The following is a 15,833-nucleotide window of genomic DNA, read 5'->3' as shown; positions in this document are numbered from 1 at the left end:
AGTACTGCTGTAGCTAGCTAGTACTGCTATTTTATTAGAGTGCAGGGCACTAGAACTGTCATATCAATGGGGGTGTGCCCGTACTAGTTCACAAAGTTTTTCCTCCTCACCCGCCATATTTCATACCTGCTTCTTCTGTGAATAACAAAAAGTGGTTAATTTCAAGTACGTCGGGGCGTCGGTGGCTTAGTGGTAGAGCAGGCGCCCCATGTACAAGGCTGTTGCCGCGGCGGCCCGGGTTCTAATCCAGCCTGTGGCCCCTTGCTGCGTGTCATCCCCCCTCTCTCTCCCCCCTTCACACTTACCTGTCCTGTCCATTAAAGGCAAAATGGCCAAAAAAATCTTTAACAAAAAAAAAAAAAAAAAAATTCAAGTACGTCATTATCACCCCCGCTGGCAACACATGGTATTACACAGTATTACATGGTATTATCAAAATACATTTTGAGATGCAAGCGCGCATCATGGCGGTCAATGCGTCTCAATGTGTCCCAGTGCGTTCGCGTCTGCGTGCCTTTGTGTCGACTATGAAACGGCCCTTACTTTGCAGATTCTGATTAATAATACAAATTATAATCAACAGATACAATATTAGCTATGCATCATTATAGGTGAAGAAGAGACATTATTAATCCTAGGGGCAAAAGATTCTCAACATAACGGGCAAATATAAAGTATATAAAATAAGCCATACCTTTAACAGCTGCATTAATAATGTACATCTTAATGCACCAATAATCAAAATCCAATGATATAATATAGGGCTAGATTTTCCGAAATCGACCATTCTGCAAAATGAGTAAGCTTACTTTTACTCTGGTGGCCTACTTTAAGTTTATTCTAAAGCTAATACTTTTGTACTTTTACTTACTTTTTCTTGTAAAACATGCACTGGTTATATGGTCGGTATTATTCAAGGTATGTCAACCAAAGCCAAAGACAAATCATTCTAGGGCTATATTGAGTTTAGTTATTGAGCACCAGAGACTAATTAATTCCATGTCGATGCATCCTATATTTAAGCAGGTTTTTTTTTTTTATAACCACAAAGTCAAGCAGACAGAAAACCTACAAAGTCGCACATCTGCATACAAATCCGAGTCATCTTCCTCTGACGCGCCAGATGCTTCCTCTTCTGTCATCTTAAAGTTACACTGTATCACAGCACTGCACGGCTTGGTTCCCTTATCTCTGACCCGCTGGAGAACACAGCGTGCAGTGTGATGGGACGGGCTTGTCGGAGAGCAGCCTGATTCGTTGTTGTGTCCGGATACAAAAAGCTCGCGCATACACACTACATGCTTTTCCTCTGTCCGTGACACTGACAATACGCCCGGCCAGCAGCAGTCGGTGCTCGATTGGTCTCGTCTGGAGAAACCATGGCAGACCAAGAGGATAATGTTACAATTCCTGAGTTCAGCTGCCTTCTCCAAATGGATCCCTACCTTAAACCATTCGAAAAGGACTTCGTGAGGAGGTAAAACACCGCCTAAATGGCGCTTTTGTGCTCAGTTTGTCGCCAAATACAGTCCCCGGTGAAGCGAGCAGAAGCCAGTTCTGTTCTGGCATTGGTGTCGTGAAATAAAATGACACAACTAACAGATAAAAGGCGATGTTTGCAACACACCAGACAGTCGTCCCTCTGTGTTTAGGCTTGACATTGTGTATGAGGAGAGGTCGCACAGGGTTACGTTTCACTCTCATGCACAGCAGCTATCTTACTGTTCCCCCCTTTTTCAGTCTGCTGAATAACAAGCGTTTAGAGGATGTTGAGTTTATGTAAAATTAATGAACTGCTACCATTTCATGTGACAAGTTGCTGAAGAAGGCAAGTCGTGTCTCAACTTCCGATGTTTGACAGTTCAATAGTAGGCATGTGTTTCGCAGTCAGGTGACGTCCACGTTGCGTCGTGAGGTGGTGCTTTGGGCTGAAATGCTGTCTGATCCTCTCCTGTTGTGTCTTCGGCTGCCGGAGCCGATCCGTCGTTGTGGTCCAGCATCACAAAAGCCTTTGCTTTCTGCAAGCTTCGGCTCTCATTATAATGAGTTTTTCTGTTCATTATGTCTGGTTGTTATCGAGGCATCAGTTATCCTAAAATGTGTTTTAAAATCGGATTAAAGTCGAGAGTTGGACGCTTCCAACTCGGAGCACATACCGTGCAGAGGCAGATTGGTTTGGTTTGTGCGGTGTGAAAGGCCCTGCAACACAAATAACCTCTCAGACATTAATTGACTTTATGCTGCACTCATATGCTGCATGGTTTCCCCTTCAGCCTCGATTTGGCCTCCATACAAATTAATTATAAGGGTGGAAGTCTTAAGCAGCTGACTTTGTCTGCAAGTGTGTGCTACTAGTGATTGTGCAGTATGTGGGCTGGTGCATTTATTAATATGGGATTATATCCTGCACAAATTTCAATCACATTTCTTGTGCAGTTGCCAAAGTAGTTGCTGGTCGATGGTATCAAACTACATGTAGGTAGACTCCAAGATTTTAGGGCCACAAATGTTTCCGATGATGCGTCCTTGTAATGAAGTCGTCAGCTATATTTATTGCGGTAATGCACAAACCAAAGTGGAAAGTTCTGATAAATAACAATACAACCTTGTTATCATCATTAGTGAGAGCTGCAGTGGGCCCGTATGAACCAGAATCTTACTTTAGATGATAACTGATGTGATTAAAACATTTGTTGGACTGTAAAGTACCTAGTGTTATATTTGGATTTATCCAATATTGGGATTTACCCTGTCCATGTTTTGGCAAATTGTCCTAGTTCTGTGTGACATGATTTAGAGAGCATTACAGAGACGTTAGCTCACCAATCATATTCACATGCCATGATAATATTTAAATATATGCACCCAGGAGAGAGAAAACACACAAAACCTTTTAATAGAATCAAGTTTAATTAACTGAACTTGAAGTTCATAAACATTTGTTTTGCTAATTAGTCAATCCGGGGACCCTTACGCCTGTTTATTCTCTGTCACTTATATCACCAAAAGAATACGGTGAATATTTACAGGAAATTATACAGTGAAACTGCACTCATTGTGAACACTGAAACAAATTTAAACTACAAGTGCGCTTGAATTAGTGCAGCACCTTCCAGAGACCTGAAAAGACCAGAAAGGTGTCCTTCAATGGTAAATGCATTGACCTTGTGTCTACACTAATCTCCACAAGTAAATAGACACTCTCTGTAAGTCAATAGACGGTGCAGACTCATGCTTTCTGTTCATGTTTTTAGTTCTTGTGTCTTTTTAATTGCTATGAGTTCTGGTTTTAACCTGATAAACTGAGTGGACTAAAACGAAGGGATGCACTTTAGGAAGATAATTGCTTAATGACTGAGTTGCAACAAAATGTTCCAGTTAATAATAATAATGATGCATTGTTTATTTCATGATCATTTCTTTTTCTTTGAGAGGATGCTGTAAGCTCATTTCTGGCTGGAAGGCCATATGGCTCACATAATGACAGTGTAGTCTTTAGCTCGATTCCCTACCTTGTGTCAAATTAGTCTCAGCTGCTGGATTCCTTTAAAAAAAAAAAGAAGTAATGTTTTGTTTTTTACTTGTAAGAGCCGCTCACATTGCTACGGTATCTGCTCACTGTTGGGTCATCCCTGAAACTAGGCCTTAAAACTCTGCTTAGGGGCCATATAGTTTAATCCATTTTCATTACCGTGTCAGATCTTGTCTCTAATGTGGCAGGTAAGGGACCACCTGCTTTGTATTTGAAGCATGTGAGCAGGGCTCTAGTCTTGCAGAGAGATGAGCGTGTCAGTTTCATCTCAGACACAGCTTGGGATTGCTAGGCTTCACAGAGCCCTAGACGTGTCTCAAACACCTGTCACGCTGATGAAAGTTGTACATAAATTATTTTACATATAGGTGCACTGCTGTGTGAAGGTTAATTCTTGATAAGTCCCTGGTGTCCTAAGGCCCAGAGCCCAAACACCACACCATGAACAGGCATAGAAATCAAGAGCTTTCTCAGGCTATGGTGTCACGCTGAGTTCCCTTGCTGAGCTGCACAGTGCTAAGAATTCAGCTGGCTTATCAGAAAGAGACCTATGACCACACAGACCGATTCTTTAGATTTCACCAGCATGTCATGGCTCAAGGCTGCCCACATCTCAGGTTTGTTGAACTTTGGTTCACACCAGATACAGCCAGTATGCACAGACAGTTAAAATTATTCCAGCGGATTGTACCGGTCTTCCATTCTAATGAGTATTCTGTGGTTGTAGGCAGCTCTTATTTTATTTTATCAGGATGCTAGTTTCAGATTGAATGTGAAAACAGCCGTTGATGCTGCATGCAGGTTACAGCCCCTGTGAGCAGTGCTCTGTTGACATGCTTCATTATTTACCCTTCCTGTTGCGCAAGTCTGCAGGAAGTGCTGCTAGGATTTTGCAGCTCGTGGCACCATGTATCTCCTAAATTGGACCAAATGAAAGTAGGGAGCACAGGGACTGCTGCTTATTACGGCAAAGAGTTTTTGCAAAGATTTGAGTATGTCATCACAACTCGTTTCAAAGTGAAAATACAGCAATAACTCTGAGTCTTATGCTTGTGATGGTGATGCAATATATTTAAAGCAAAACTGATTATTGACTTTGAAGCAATGACTGCCGATGCATGTGCTCTGACTAAAAAGTAATGAGCTAAAATACAGGATTTAAAGCTAAGTGGAAAAGCAGCAACTTACAGTTCCTTAATAGTTAATATGTATTAAAATGGCCGGATTACATTTCTAAAACTACCTGCTGTATTTTAATGAGTGAATGTTTTTGTACCTTCTTTAAAGAAACAGTGTGTAGAATTTAGTGGCATCAGGTGGTGCGGATTGCAGATTTGCAACCAGCTGAAACGTCTCCTGTATGCCAAATGTGAACTCATGGGTTAGGATTCCTTCGGTGTCGATTGTTCAGGAGGTTATTACCGTGAGCCAAATAATCCACAGAGGTTTCTTCTTCTCCAAAACAAATGGAGCATGTGATTAAAACAGTAAAAACACTGAACAAAGCAGTTTTACTTTACAAATCAGTGTTTCTCTGACACTGTTTGGCTCATCACAGACTGGCTGCTAGCCCAGCACCTGCTAATGTGGGCTCACTTTTTTTTCTCTGATTGTGTAATGTGTGCTTACTTTTTTTTCTCCTCTGATAACTTAAAGGGAAATTTCGGTTTATTTCAACCTGTCTCCTATCGTCCTAAATTTGTTTCAAGTGACTAGTGACATAAAAATAATACTTAGCATGTTAGCCGTTAGCCTAGATACAGCCGGGGCGCATAGTAGCGTCAGACCTGTTAAAACGTAAGTGAACGGGCAACCTTCAAGTGCAAAGTTAGTCCACTAAACAAGCTTTTTTTCCACAAAGACCGCCTCATATCGTTAGGATAAATGTCAGAGAATATATAGAAAACGACATGTAAACGTGTTGTCTTACCTTACCGGTGTGCTACCATGTTTGTTTACCATTTAGCTCTGCTTTCCAAAGCGCGGCCGAAATATCGCGAGAACAAGCAGCGATCTCATACCGTGCCTGAAATCTCGTGAGAACAAGCAGCAACAGCTGGAAGGCAGAACCGGACAGTAACCTGAAAAGTTAATTCATTTATTTTATGAAAGATTTATAGAATAATGGCTGACTTTTTGCCAGACTTCGACTTTGTGGAGGAGGAATTTCATTTTGCAGAGGTTGATGGCCGCCCTTATTTATTTGAGCCAGAATACACTGACGAAGAGCTTCGTGAAATTGAAGAACGGAGGAGGAGAGAGAGAGAGGCGCAACAGGTAGAGGACGAGAGAGGAGGAATGGCTGCTGCAAGGCTGCGTAGCTCTGGAGATTGGTGGTGTACCTGTGGATGCTGTGCTCCAATGCCCACAGAAGAGGAATACCTCTGTTGCAAGGAATGGGACCGGTTGCAGCCTTATTTTCAAGGTCTGGATGTGACCGAGGACGAGACACCTCCACCTGAAGTAGTATCCAGCTGGGCTTTATCTAGAGCTGGCGAGATATATTTCGGCCGCGCTTTGGAAAGCAGAGCTAAATGGTAAACAAACATGGCACCACACCGGTAAGGTAAGACAACACGTTTACATGTCGTTTTCTATATGTTCTCTGACATTTATCCTAATGATATGAGGCTGTCTTTGTGGAAAAAAAAGCTTGTTTAGTGGACTAACTTTGCACTTGAAGGTTGCCCGTTCACTTACGTTTTAACAGGTCTGATGCTACTATGCGCCCAAGCTGTATCTAGGCTAACGGCTAACATGCTAACTATTATTTTTATATCACTAGTCACTTGAAACAAATTTAGGACGATAGGAGACAGGTTGAAATAAACCAAAATTTCCCTTTAAGATGTTCAGGAGGTTTTTACTGTGAGCCGTATAATTAACAGAGTTCTCTTCCTTTACTAAACAAACAGACCCGGTGATTAAACAAGTAAAAACACTGCACAAAGCAGGTACAGCTTGAAAATCAGTGTTTTTCTAATGCTTTTTGGCTTGGTGCAAAGGGGCTGCTAACTACAGTTGCCCATGTGAAAATGCAAATGGCCCTGTCTAGAGCCAGTGTTTTGTTTGTATGTTGTGGACAACTGGAGAAATATGGTGGTGCAATATGTCCTGGATGAGGACCTGCCCCCCATGTAGCCATAAATGGCTCATTCTAAGGTAACAAAAACATTTTAACGTGATTAAACACTAAAAACAAAAACGCTTATTACTAAACTTATTATATTATATTCCATTTCTGCCAATATATCCCCCTTAATCTTAAACACTAGAACTTTTAATGGTTGCATGGGCAGCATTTATTTTCCCCTCACCTTGCTGGAGGGTCAACAGAGGTCTGAGGTTAGCAGGAAAGTTTAGCTTTCATCAATCAACTTCTCTGCAAATGTCCAGGTCCCTCTTTAGCCTCATTAATGCATTTAGTCAAAGCAGGACATTAATGGAATTATTTGAAAGTCACCTCGCCGCTGGGCCATATGGAAGCCCTATAGGTGAGCTGAGATCTAAATGAAAGAAAGTTTTTCCTACTTTTGTTTCTCCCGGCTGTTGTAGACTGTCCTGACACCTCTGTGCCTCAGCTGTCACCATCAGTCATACACAATGCAACAGACCTTAACACTCACTCTAAATTTAGATGCCCGATTGTCTAACAGTGAGTGTATGAATAGGTTGCAAAGTTCAGCTGTTCGGTGGGGAGAATTTTTGGAAGTGGATTATAAACACAACCGGAAACTTAAAACTGTAACTGTATTTTAGTAGAGATATGACGTCAAAAAGAATGTGCCAACTGTAGGTGAAGGTGATCTATTTTTAGATTGCTGGCATCATTTTATGGTCTCCTTACTGTATCTGATCTGACTGTATCTAATACCAGTGTTATAAAAGTTTTAGTTCAGACTTTTCTTCTGACTGTATAAATAAACAGTTACAGACTCTGGGTCCCCCTGAAAACCGATGATGCCCTGCTTTCTCTCTTTCTCCCATCCTGTCTGGTAAATACAAAGCATTTTGTCTGAACAGTGAGAGGTCAGAACAATGCTTTTAACAGACTTAATTTCTGTGATTCATCTGCCTGTTGTAATTCACATTTACATTAATTTGTTTAATTTGTCACCCTGAAACTACAACACTTTCAAAAACTGTTCAAAAACAGTGATCTTAAAAGTCCTGTAGGACTTACTTTTGTTTGTCTACCCCTCGCCACCAACTCATTTGCACGTCAAAACCACATGGTTTGGAGAATCAAAATTATTATACACTATAGAAAACCCTTTTGTTAATAGTTTAGACTAAAGCCAACCTAAAGATTCTTTTGTCGAAAAGGAAGCAACAAGTTCCCTTTTCGCAGCAGTTAGAGTGGCATCCAAACGTATTGGCTGAAATTGACCATACTATATTCTGTGAACTTGTGCTGACCTCTGGAACTCTGAAAATTAAAAGTTTGTTGATACATGAAGTTTTACAGTGGATAAGAAAATGTGAGTTAGACTTTCAGCCATTGGTGATAGTAGTAATGCAACACCAACTTTACTTTATTTGCACCTAATGTCCAAAGTTTTAGAGTTTCTCCCCAACATTGTTATGTAATGAAGGGTAAACCCATCATGCGAAATGCATAGAAAGTTACAGCTTACAACAATGAAACAATGCTGAAATTGTTAGATTTATTTTTTTAATTTGTTGAACTGCAAGACAAGACAAAGGAGTTTGTGGAATGTCTTATTAAGTCAAGATATCGTATTTAAGCCAGTTTCACATGCGCCTATTAACAAAAGTTCTCAACGCAACCCATCCAGAAGTCAAGGAAAAACTCACCACAAAACAATACATGATATAAACGAAATGAAATATTATATTTGGAGCACACTTAAAGAGAGATCCTCTTGCCACAGCATGTTGGATGAAACAGTACTACTGGTCTTCAACTGCGGGGGGCAGGCATGGAAAGAGGTTGGCTGTCCAACTTTTCTTCTTGGACTTTTTGTCTCCAGATCATCCACCCTGGACATCATGCTGCTCTGCTTCTTTTCCCGCTCCATCACTGTCTCCTGTGGGGTTTGTTTGACCTCCCCTGTGGCCCTGAGGAGGGAGATCTTCTCCCCTCTGTTTCTGCAGATGATCGATCTTCTGCTGCACCTCACTGTGCTTCAGAGCTGAAGTCAAGTCTCTCCAGCTGTTTCTTTGCCTCATTTCTCTTATGCAGGAGAGTGTCCCCCAGCTGGTCTGCTATCTTGAGCATCCTCTGGGTCTCAGCTTTCTCATCAATGAGATCTTTACTCACCCACCTTCTCCAGCACCTTCTGAACCCTGGCTTTGATTTCCACGAGAGCTTTCGCTAAGTGATTAGCTTTCTCTTCTGCCTTCTGAGCCTAGCTCTTCTCTTGTGGGAGATCTTACTCCACAAGCCCCACTTTCAGTGCCTTTGTAGTCTCAACTCATGACTTTGGGACAAATAGGAAATTTGCATATCATATCAACATGATCCAATTTGCAGCCACCAAAAACTGCACAAGTAGTCTCCCTTACTCATTCTAAGGAATAAGGGTTAACTTGATAGTTTGAGAAGAAACAGTAATGCATCCGACACTGAGCTGAAGTGATTTGACAGGAGGTTGATGTCTGTCACTTGCAATTTAGCAGTGTACAGTAACATCTGTAAGTTTAATATCTTGGTTGTGCCATATGATATTTTCTCCAGTATCTTTATAGATAAAGAACAGTTACCCAAACCAAGAGATAAGAAAGCCATGACTGTAATCTGTGACTCACATCTATAATCCCCTGCTGCTCTATTACCACTGAATAGGAGACAGGACAAAACTCTTTTGTAATTTCTGGCTCCAGGGATTCATAGTGTCTCTCATCGTGTACTACCTGACAGTTGTCAGGTAGTACACGACAATGAGCAGGTAGTGTACTAGTGTACTACCTGACAATGAGCAGGTAGTGTATTTTTAATGAAACTGAAATATCGATTTGTTCCATTGAGAAGTGGTGAGTTTCTCCTCTGTAATAAAATGCAGGCATGTATCATAACTGATCTTTTCATGTTGTGTATTTTAGAAATCTGCTATAACAACATTTTTATGTTAACAATGGGTCACATGACTGTGTGTGTGTGTTAGGAGTAGGTCATAGTGATGTACCCCTCAGATATACAGATTGTGTCAGCGTGTTTTAAATCATTGTATTGGTTTCACGGCCCGCAACCTCACCATTGTGGTTCACTCTCACTGCTCTCATCAGTGTTGTTTGTAGCCACAGCAGGCAGCTATTTTCAGCAAAAAGCTCTGATAAACCCACTGTAGGCTTCCTGCCCAGCTCCAAATGGCAGACAGACACAGTTCGCGACAAGCTGGCGAACATAGTGGAGCATTTAGCAGCTACAGAGCCAGATATTTCCTTTAGGAGCTGGCGGAGCACAAACAGAGGTAAAAGAGGAGTGAATTTTGGACTTGCATTAGTCAGGTGGACAACAACTTGAATTCAAATAAATGATAATTCAAATAAACAACTGCTTGCTAACAACTACCTCATATTAGCTGCGTTTATATCTTCCACTGCATCCAAGTGGCCAAAAAAACATTGATGCAGTTTTAAGTATGTATTATTAATAGAGAACAGCAAGTACTAATGTATTATAATACACTTTTAACTGTTACATTCAACATGCGTCCAACACTCTCCATACCACAGTTCTTAAATGGCAACTTTCCCTGACCAGTGTAACACTTAAATGAATCTTTCATGTGTTGAACTTGCAATTGGGAAATAAATGTGAGAGCTATTGAAGAGCTGCATTGTGTCAGGCACAATTGATTCTCACACTGAGATTCAAGGCTCTCATGATATTTTACTGACAGACTTAACACTTTGAAAAATATTTCTATAATCTTAAAGCCCCTATGTGTCAGATTTCTGTCTGAGGTGATATTGTGGTATTATCAATAAAGGCACAGCTTTGCAACCCAAACAAAGACTCATGCCAGCAGAGTAACTGTAAAGGTGGCATTATCCCATAAAACTCTTCTACATATTGGCTTCAAGTCGTTGCCAACATTGATACAGTAGAGTAGCAGCAAATTACCATCAAACTTAGATCAATCAATTATTTTACTTCTGTATTACATTTGGGCCACATATAAAGCCAGTTTATACCTGGTATTAACATGCGTCTTAAATGATCTCATCACAAGTGGACAATGCTAAATACAAGTGTAAACAATCACCAAGACGCATTGTGATCTGGTCACTTAAAATACCTGCAAAGATGGTCTGAGATGCATTTGACCATATATCTTTGTAGTGTAAACACCACTGTGTCCTAATGCGTCCCCAACAAGGACGGGTAGTTGTTTTGGTGACAGAGTACTAACGCGTTGTATGACCGCCATCATTTTGCCATTTTTACTAGCGAGCAGCTAGATTAAGTGTGGATGTAATAACTGTGCACAGAGGTCTTTAACCTTTTAGCATAAGTGACACAGGCAGTAACAAAATTTAAACCCAAGTGGTCAGCTGGGGACACATGATGGACACAGGTGTTGATGGCGATATGTTTTGGCCGTTCACTTGTGTTCAGATTGCCAAAACGCATATTTATTAGGGATGCACCGATCCGATATCTGGATCAAATATTTGCCCCGATATCATCAAAATAGATGGATCGGGTATCGGAAAATGCAACCTATACCTGAGGCGATCCTTTCCCTTTAAATCTGTTGCGACGCGAGCTACGTCATACATCATGGAGCGAAGGAGAGAATCTGCTGTGTGGAGGTATTTCACACTATTTCAGCTGCTGTGAACCGGTGACTGTTGAAAAATAATTCCTGACAGTGGAAGAGGGTGGGAGTGGATGAACCCGGTCAAAGAGTACCCACCCCGACGGGATGCTCTAAAACTAAAGCAAGCGCGCCCACAAGGAGGCAGGGATCATTTAATTGGTCAACAGTAAACCTGGCATTCTATTGGTTGGGGGATTTTGACAGGGCTGTTAGATAAAAAAATCCAAGTGCAGGGCAGAAATCTGAGAGCAGAAATTCCACGAGCGCACAGAAACAGTTTGAGCACGAGGAGAAAAGCCAAAGCTCGAGCAGGAAATCTGCGAGCAGAAACAGAGTAGATCCAAGCGCAAGCAGAGGATATTTGAGTGCGAGGGCAAGGTTTTTGAATGTGAAATCAATAAATAATGCTCTCAAACTGATAGACCACTCTCTTGAATAAAGATAGGGATAAAGCTCCATAGGTATCAGCTGATACTCAAAGCCACAGCATCGGGATCAGTATTGAAACTGAAAAAGCTGGATCGGTGCATCTCTGATATTAATACCACATATAAGCAGGCTCGGCGATTGTTTTTAAGAAGTGTCTTTCTAAAATGCTTGTATTTTGATCTTTTCTGTCGTCTTTTCTGGATTGCGTAAACATATACATCCGGTAGGTTTGATCAAGGTTGCAAAATTGTATTAACAGCCTTCATAGTATCTCATAATCTACAAAAAAATGTGATGGCTTTATCTTAACACAGGAAGACAACAGCAATGAGCTGAGTTCCAGTTCTAATGCTGACTTGCCTTAATTAGGAATTCAGGGCCAGTGCTGGAGAAGAAAGCTTGCCATATGTGATGAAATGGTCACATACTCTGAGACTCTGCTCTTTGCAGCTTGATGGGAGAGTGCTTTATGCCCAAATGCTGCCTATGGATACCAAGTGCAGTCCTAGGCTAGATATTGTTGTAAACTGTAGAAAAACTGTGGCAAAGGTAGAGAAATGTGGTACCAGTGCCAGCATGGAGGAGAGGAAGAGTGACAACTTCATCAAATTAAAACTTGGAGACAAGGGCACCAAGGACAGCATGGGCACTCACAGACACTTTCTGTCTGTAACAGGGAAATAAATCAAAGTTTTGATTTTGCCTGTAGCTTCAACTCTGTTAATGACTTGCTGAAATGAATTGTTTCTTTACAGACACAATTCATTTGTGATGTGTGGTCTCATCTCGCCTCCTTGCTGCAATCTCAAGTGGAAACGGACACAAGAGATGTGCGGTGAACGCTGCATCCATACAGAATTCTGGCTCACTATTCCCACTGGTCCAGCCTTCTGGAACTCATTTGTTATAATCAAAGGCATGACTTTCATGCCTGTTAATATTGTGGCAGTCGAGCTCTGCCCTTATGTGAATCCACCCTTTGTCCTTCCTTTCAGCATATTCTTGAAATGGTGACAAAGTGGCAAAGGAGGCATGTGGCATCATTGGTTGGACTTTAAAGGTTTACATTTGGCAAGTACTGTCTGTATCCACTATGCCCAACACAGGGAGCAGCTGCTGAGAAATCGCGCTGTTACTTCAGCCCATCATCACTAGCCCCAGGGCATTCACAGGCCAGTCTGAGCTTGGCTTCAGGGCTATAGGGGAGAGAGTGCACTTAACTCAGCTGGCTGAAAGAGGCTTTCTGTACCGGGGGGAATCTGATATGGACACCAGCTGGCTGCAGGAACTTAAGTGAGATAAATTGCAAAGTAGTTAGTCTATCCTTCCCAGTTGAAGGTAACAGACAGAGGTTTATCTCTCAGGATATGCCTGTAGTCACACATTCTTGAGGGGATGAGGCAGGTTTGCATCCTGAGGTAGAACCTCAAAGAGATAACGTTAGCATGGAAACATTAAGTTGCAGCTCTGTGCACTGCTACACTGCATGTGCTGCGATATTGTAGAAAAGTTGTAAATATGTTCAAACTAAGAAACTTTTTCAGACACATGCATACAGCACACAAATAGTAAAACAGTAAAATTCATCTCAATTTTTTTTTCTGGTTGATTTCCACATATTTATCTAAGACACAAATGTCATTTTACAGTGACTGACAAGTAAATTACTTAGTTTATCGGAAACTTGAAACATTAAAATGCTTTATGCTTGTATTGTAGCTTGATTCACTGGCTTTAGAATGCCTGTTTCCATTCATCCTTATTCAAAAAGATAATTATGGCTGATCGTCAGTATTTCTTATGTCTGCCTTATAGGAAAAATCCACTGTAGAATTTCAAGCTTAAAAAAAAAAAAAGGCAACCTGTTAAATTTAGGACTGTTAATTACACAGAAATAGTGGAAATAATTAATTACTCAATGAAGTACTTTTTTGCTTGCGCCAGAATGACATATGAGTGTGACCAATGATTTTGAAAATTGCTTTCACCACTAACTGTATTGTTATGAATAGTTGTTTTAATGGGTGATAAGTGATAACACTGACAGGGTACAATAGAGGGGCTGCTTTTTCCAGTAATGGTAGCATTAGTGGTAATTACTGATGAATATCTTCTTCCCCAGTAATTTTAATTTGATGACTAGTTGTGTGGGGATCTGTAGTGTGTGTATGTGTGTGCACATGTCAACATCTTGTGTTGCCATGGTGAGTACTTACCAGAAGAAAAAAACCCAACGTCATAATAATTTACACTGTATTATCCTTCCTGTGGAGGGTAGTAGCTGTTGTTTATAGATGAAGATGGGCTGTACCATGTTTTTTTCATGTAAACTTTTACTCTACATGAATATTTCATATTAATGATTAATTTTACAGTTAATGTGAGGTTTTGTCTCAACAACTGAATAAAATCCTCACATCCTGGACTCACTATATTTACACTGACATTCAGCAGTCATGCAGAGAGAAAGCTGGAGAAACTATTGCACAGTTATCTCAATTGCTGTTGTTATTTCGCTTTCCACCCACACGTAACAGCCAGACCTGAATGTAATTGATGTTCTTCAGGGGGTTGTCAAAAACAAATAACTGAAATCTATTCAACATCACTGACGATATATACCATTGTATGTATCCAGCAGTGTGTATCCACTGGTGGGTTTCCTATTGAATTCATATGGCTTTGTGTTTGTCCCCTGTTGTTTTTGAAAGGTATGAGCTGCTACAGAAGCAGCTTCTACAGCTGGAAGAGGCAGAAGGAGGTTTTGACCAGTTCACACGCAGCTACAAGACCTTCGGTGTGCAGCGACACCCTGACAACAGCCTGGTTTTCTTTGAGTGGGCTCCGGGTGCCGAGGCCCTCTTCCTCACTGGTGATTTCAGTAAGTAGCCTGAGGAGAACTGTCACCTCCTGAGGAACATGTCAGCAGTGGGATGTCCAGGTTGTTTCCCCAAGGCTTCCACTGAGTTTTACTGCTGCTCATGTATTATCTGCTCATGTATGTTCTGTGTTTAAAGGTGTTACAATTCATACCAAATTCACCCAATAAGAATGTGAACCCTCTGAAGTTAAAGCTGAAACTTGGTACTTTATAACCTCCATAGATACTGTTATTTTGCTCTCAGTTCATTTGTACAAAATGCTGAGTCTTTTTTTGATAGGAAATCTTCATTTGTTTTTAGCACAGCAGGCGTCCTCATTGGCTTTTAAAGAGGCATGCAGCAAGGTTGTTAGATGAAAGTATGTTTCATTCCCGTTGTATAATAGCAATCAATTTGCAATAATAAATAGGATTACTAACAAGGAAATGACACTTTGATATAGAGTTATATACACTGTTGGGACCAAAAAGGAAAAAGAGATTTCAGTGCTAACAGGAAGGTTGCATATCTTCATGGTGTATTAAATAAGAAATTTGACATTTCTGCACCCTGGAACACAAAGGGGCCAAAAATTAAGAAAAAGCGGAGAGAACTGCGGTACAAGGGTATCAGCCCTTTTGATCAACCAACCTGGGAGTAGGAAATGTGGAAAATATTGATTACACAGGATAAACTTGCATACTGAAGGGGCTTCTTTTGAATGTGGGAGTGTTTGTTAATATTTTAGTAGCTGGTTATTTCATCATCGCCTGCAAAGTTGTTGAGTGAGTGCAACCTCTGTGTTTGCACTGAAATCTCTTTTCCCTCCGGTCCCAACTTTGAAAGTAATTTCAGGTTAATAGTCTTTTGAGTGTTATTCTCGGTTAATGTGTGCAGAGAGATTATTTATTTTTGTCATCATTAACAAGATTAAATGAGACTTGCTCTCGTCTATCAAAAAGATATACAAGGTAATACCAGCTCTCAGTGTCATTTTCTTTCCTTTATCAAATATATGAATGCATCTATTGCACATGCCAGTAGTAATATATTACTCTCACCGGACAAACAAAAAATATAATAATAGAAAAAAATGAATAAGAAGAAGGGCGGTGAAAGAATTGAGACACGTTCACATAACTCAGATTCCATTTGCCATGGCACCACTGCACAAACACTTAGCTCTGTGCTGCAGCCATTGTGAACTGACACCCTGCAGGT

The 15,833-nt window shown here is 40.8% G+C and overlaps 1 protein-coding gene across 1 annotated transcript in view; it reads left to right on the top strand.

The window, feature by feature from the left end:
• Positions 1-1,288: 1,288 nt before the first annotated feature.
• The window catches only part of gbe1b (glucan (1,4-alpha-), branching enzyme 1b), an 86,988-nt gene continuing 72,443 nt past the window's right edge, over positions 1,289-15,833 (top strand). Inside the window, exons 1-2 of the mRNA XM_033631368.2 lie at positions 1,289-1,477; positions 14,463-14,632. Of these exons, the coding sequence (XP_033487259.1) occupies positions 1,380-1,477; positions 14,463-14,632 (268 nt within the window). The 5' untranslated portion in view covers positions 1,289-1,379. The remainder of the gene's footprint in view (positions 1,478-14,462; positions 14,633-15,833) is intronic.

The sequence above is a fragment of the Epinephelus lanceolatus genome, chromosome 4 (assembly GCF_041903045.1).
Source record: "Epinephelus lanceolatus isolate andai-2023 chromosome 4, ASM4190304v1, whole genome shotgun sequence".
In the NCBI taxonomy this organism is placed as follows: Eukaryota; Metazoa; Chordata; class Actinopteri; order Perciformes; family Serranidae; genus Epinephelus; species Epinephelus lanceolatus.
This window is presented reverse-complemented; position numbering and strand designations above follow the sequence as displayed.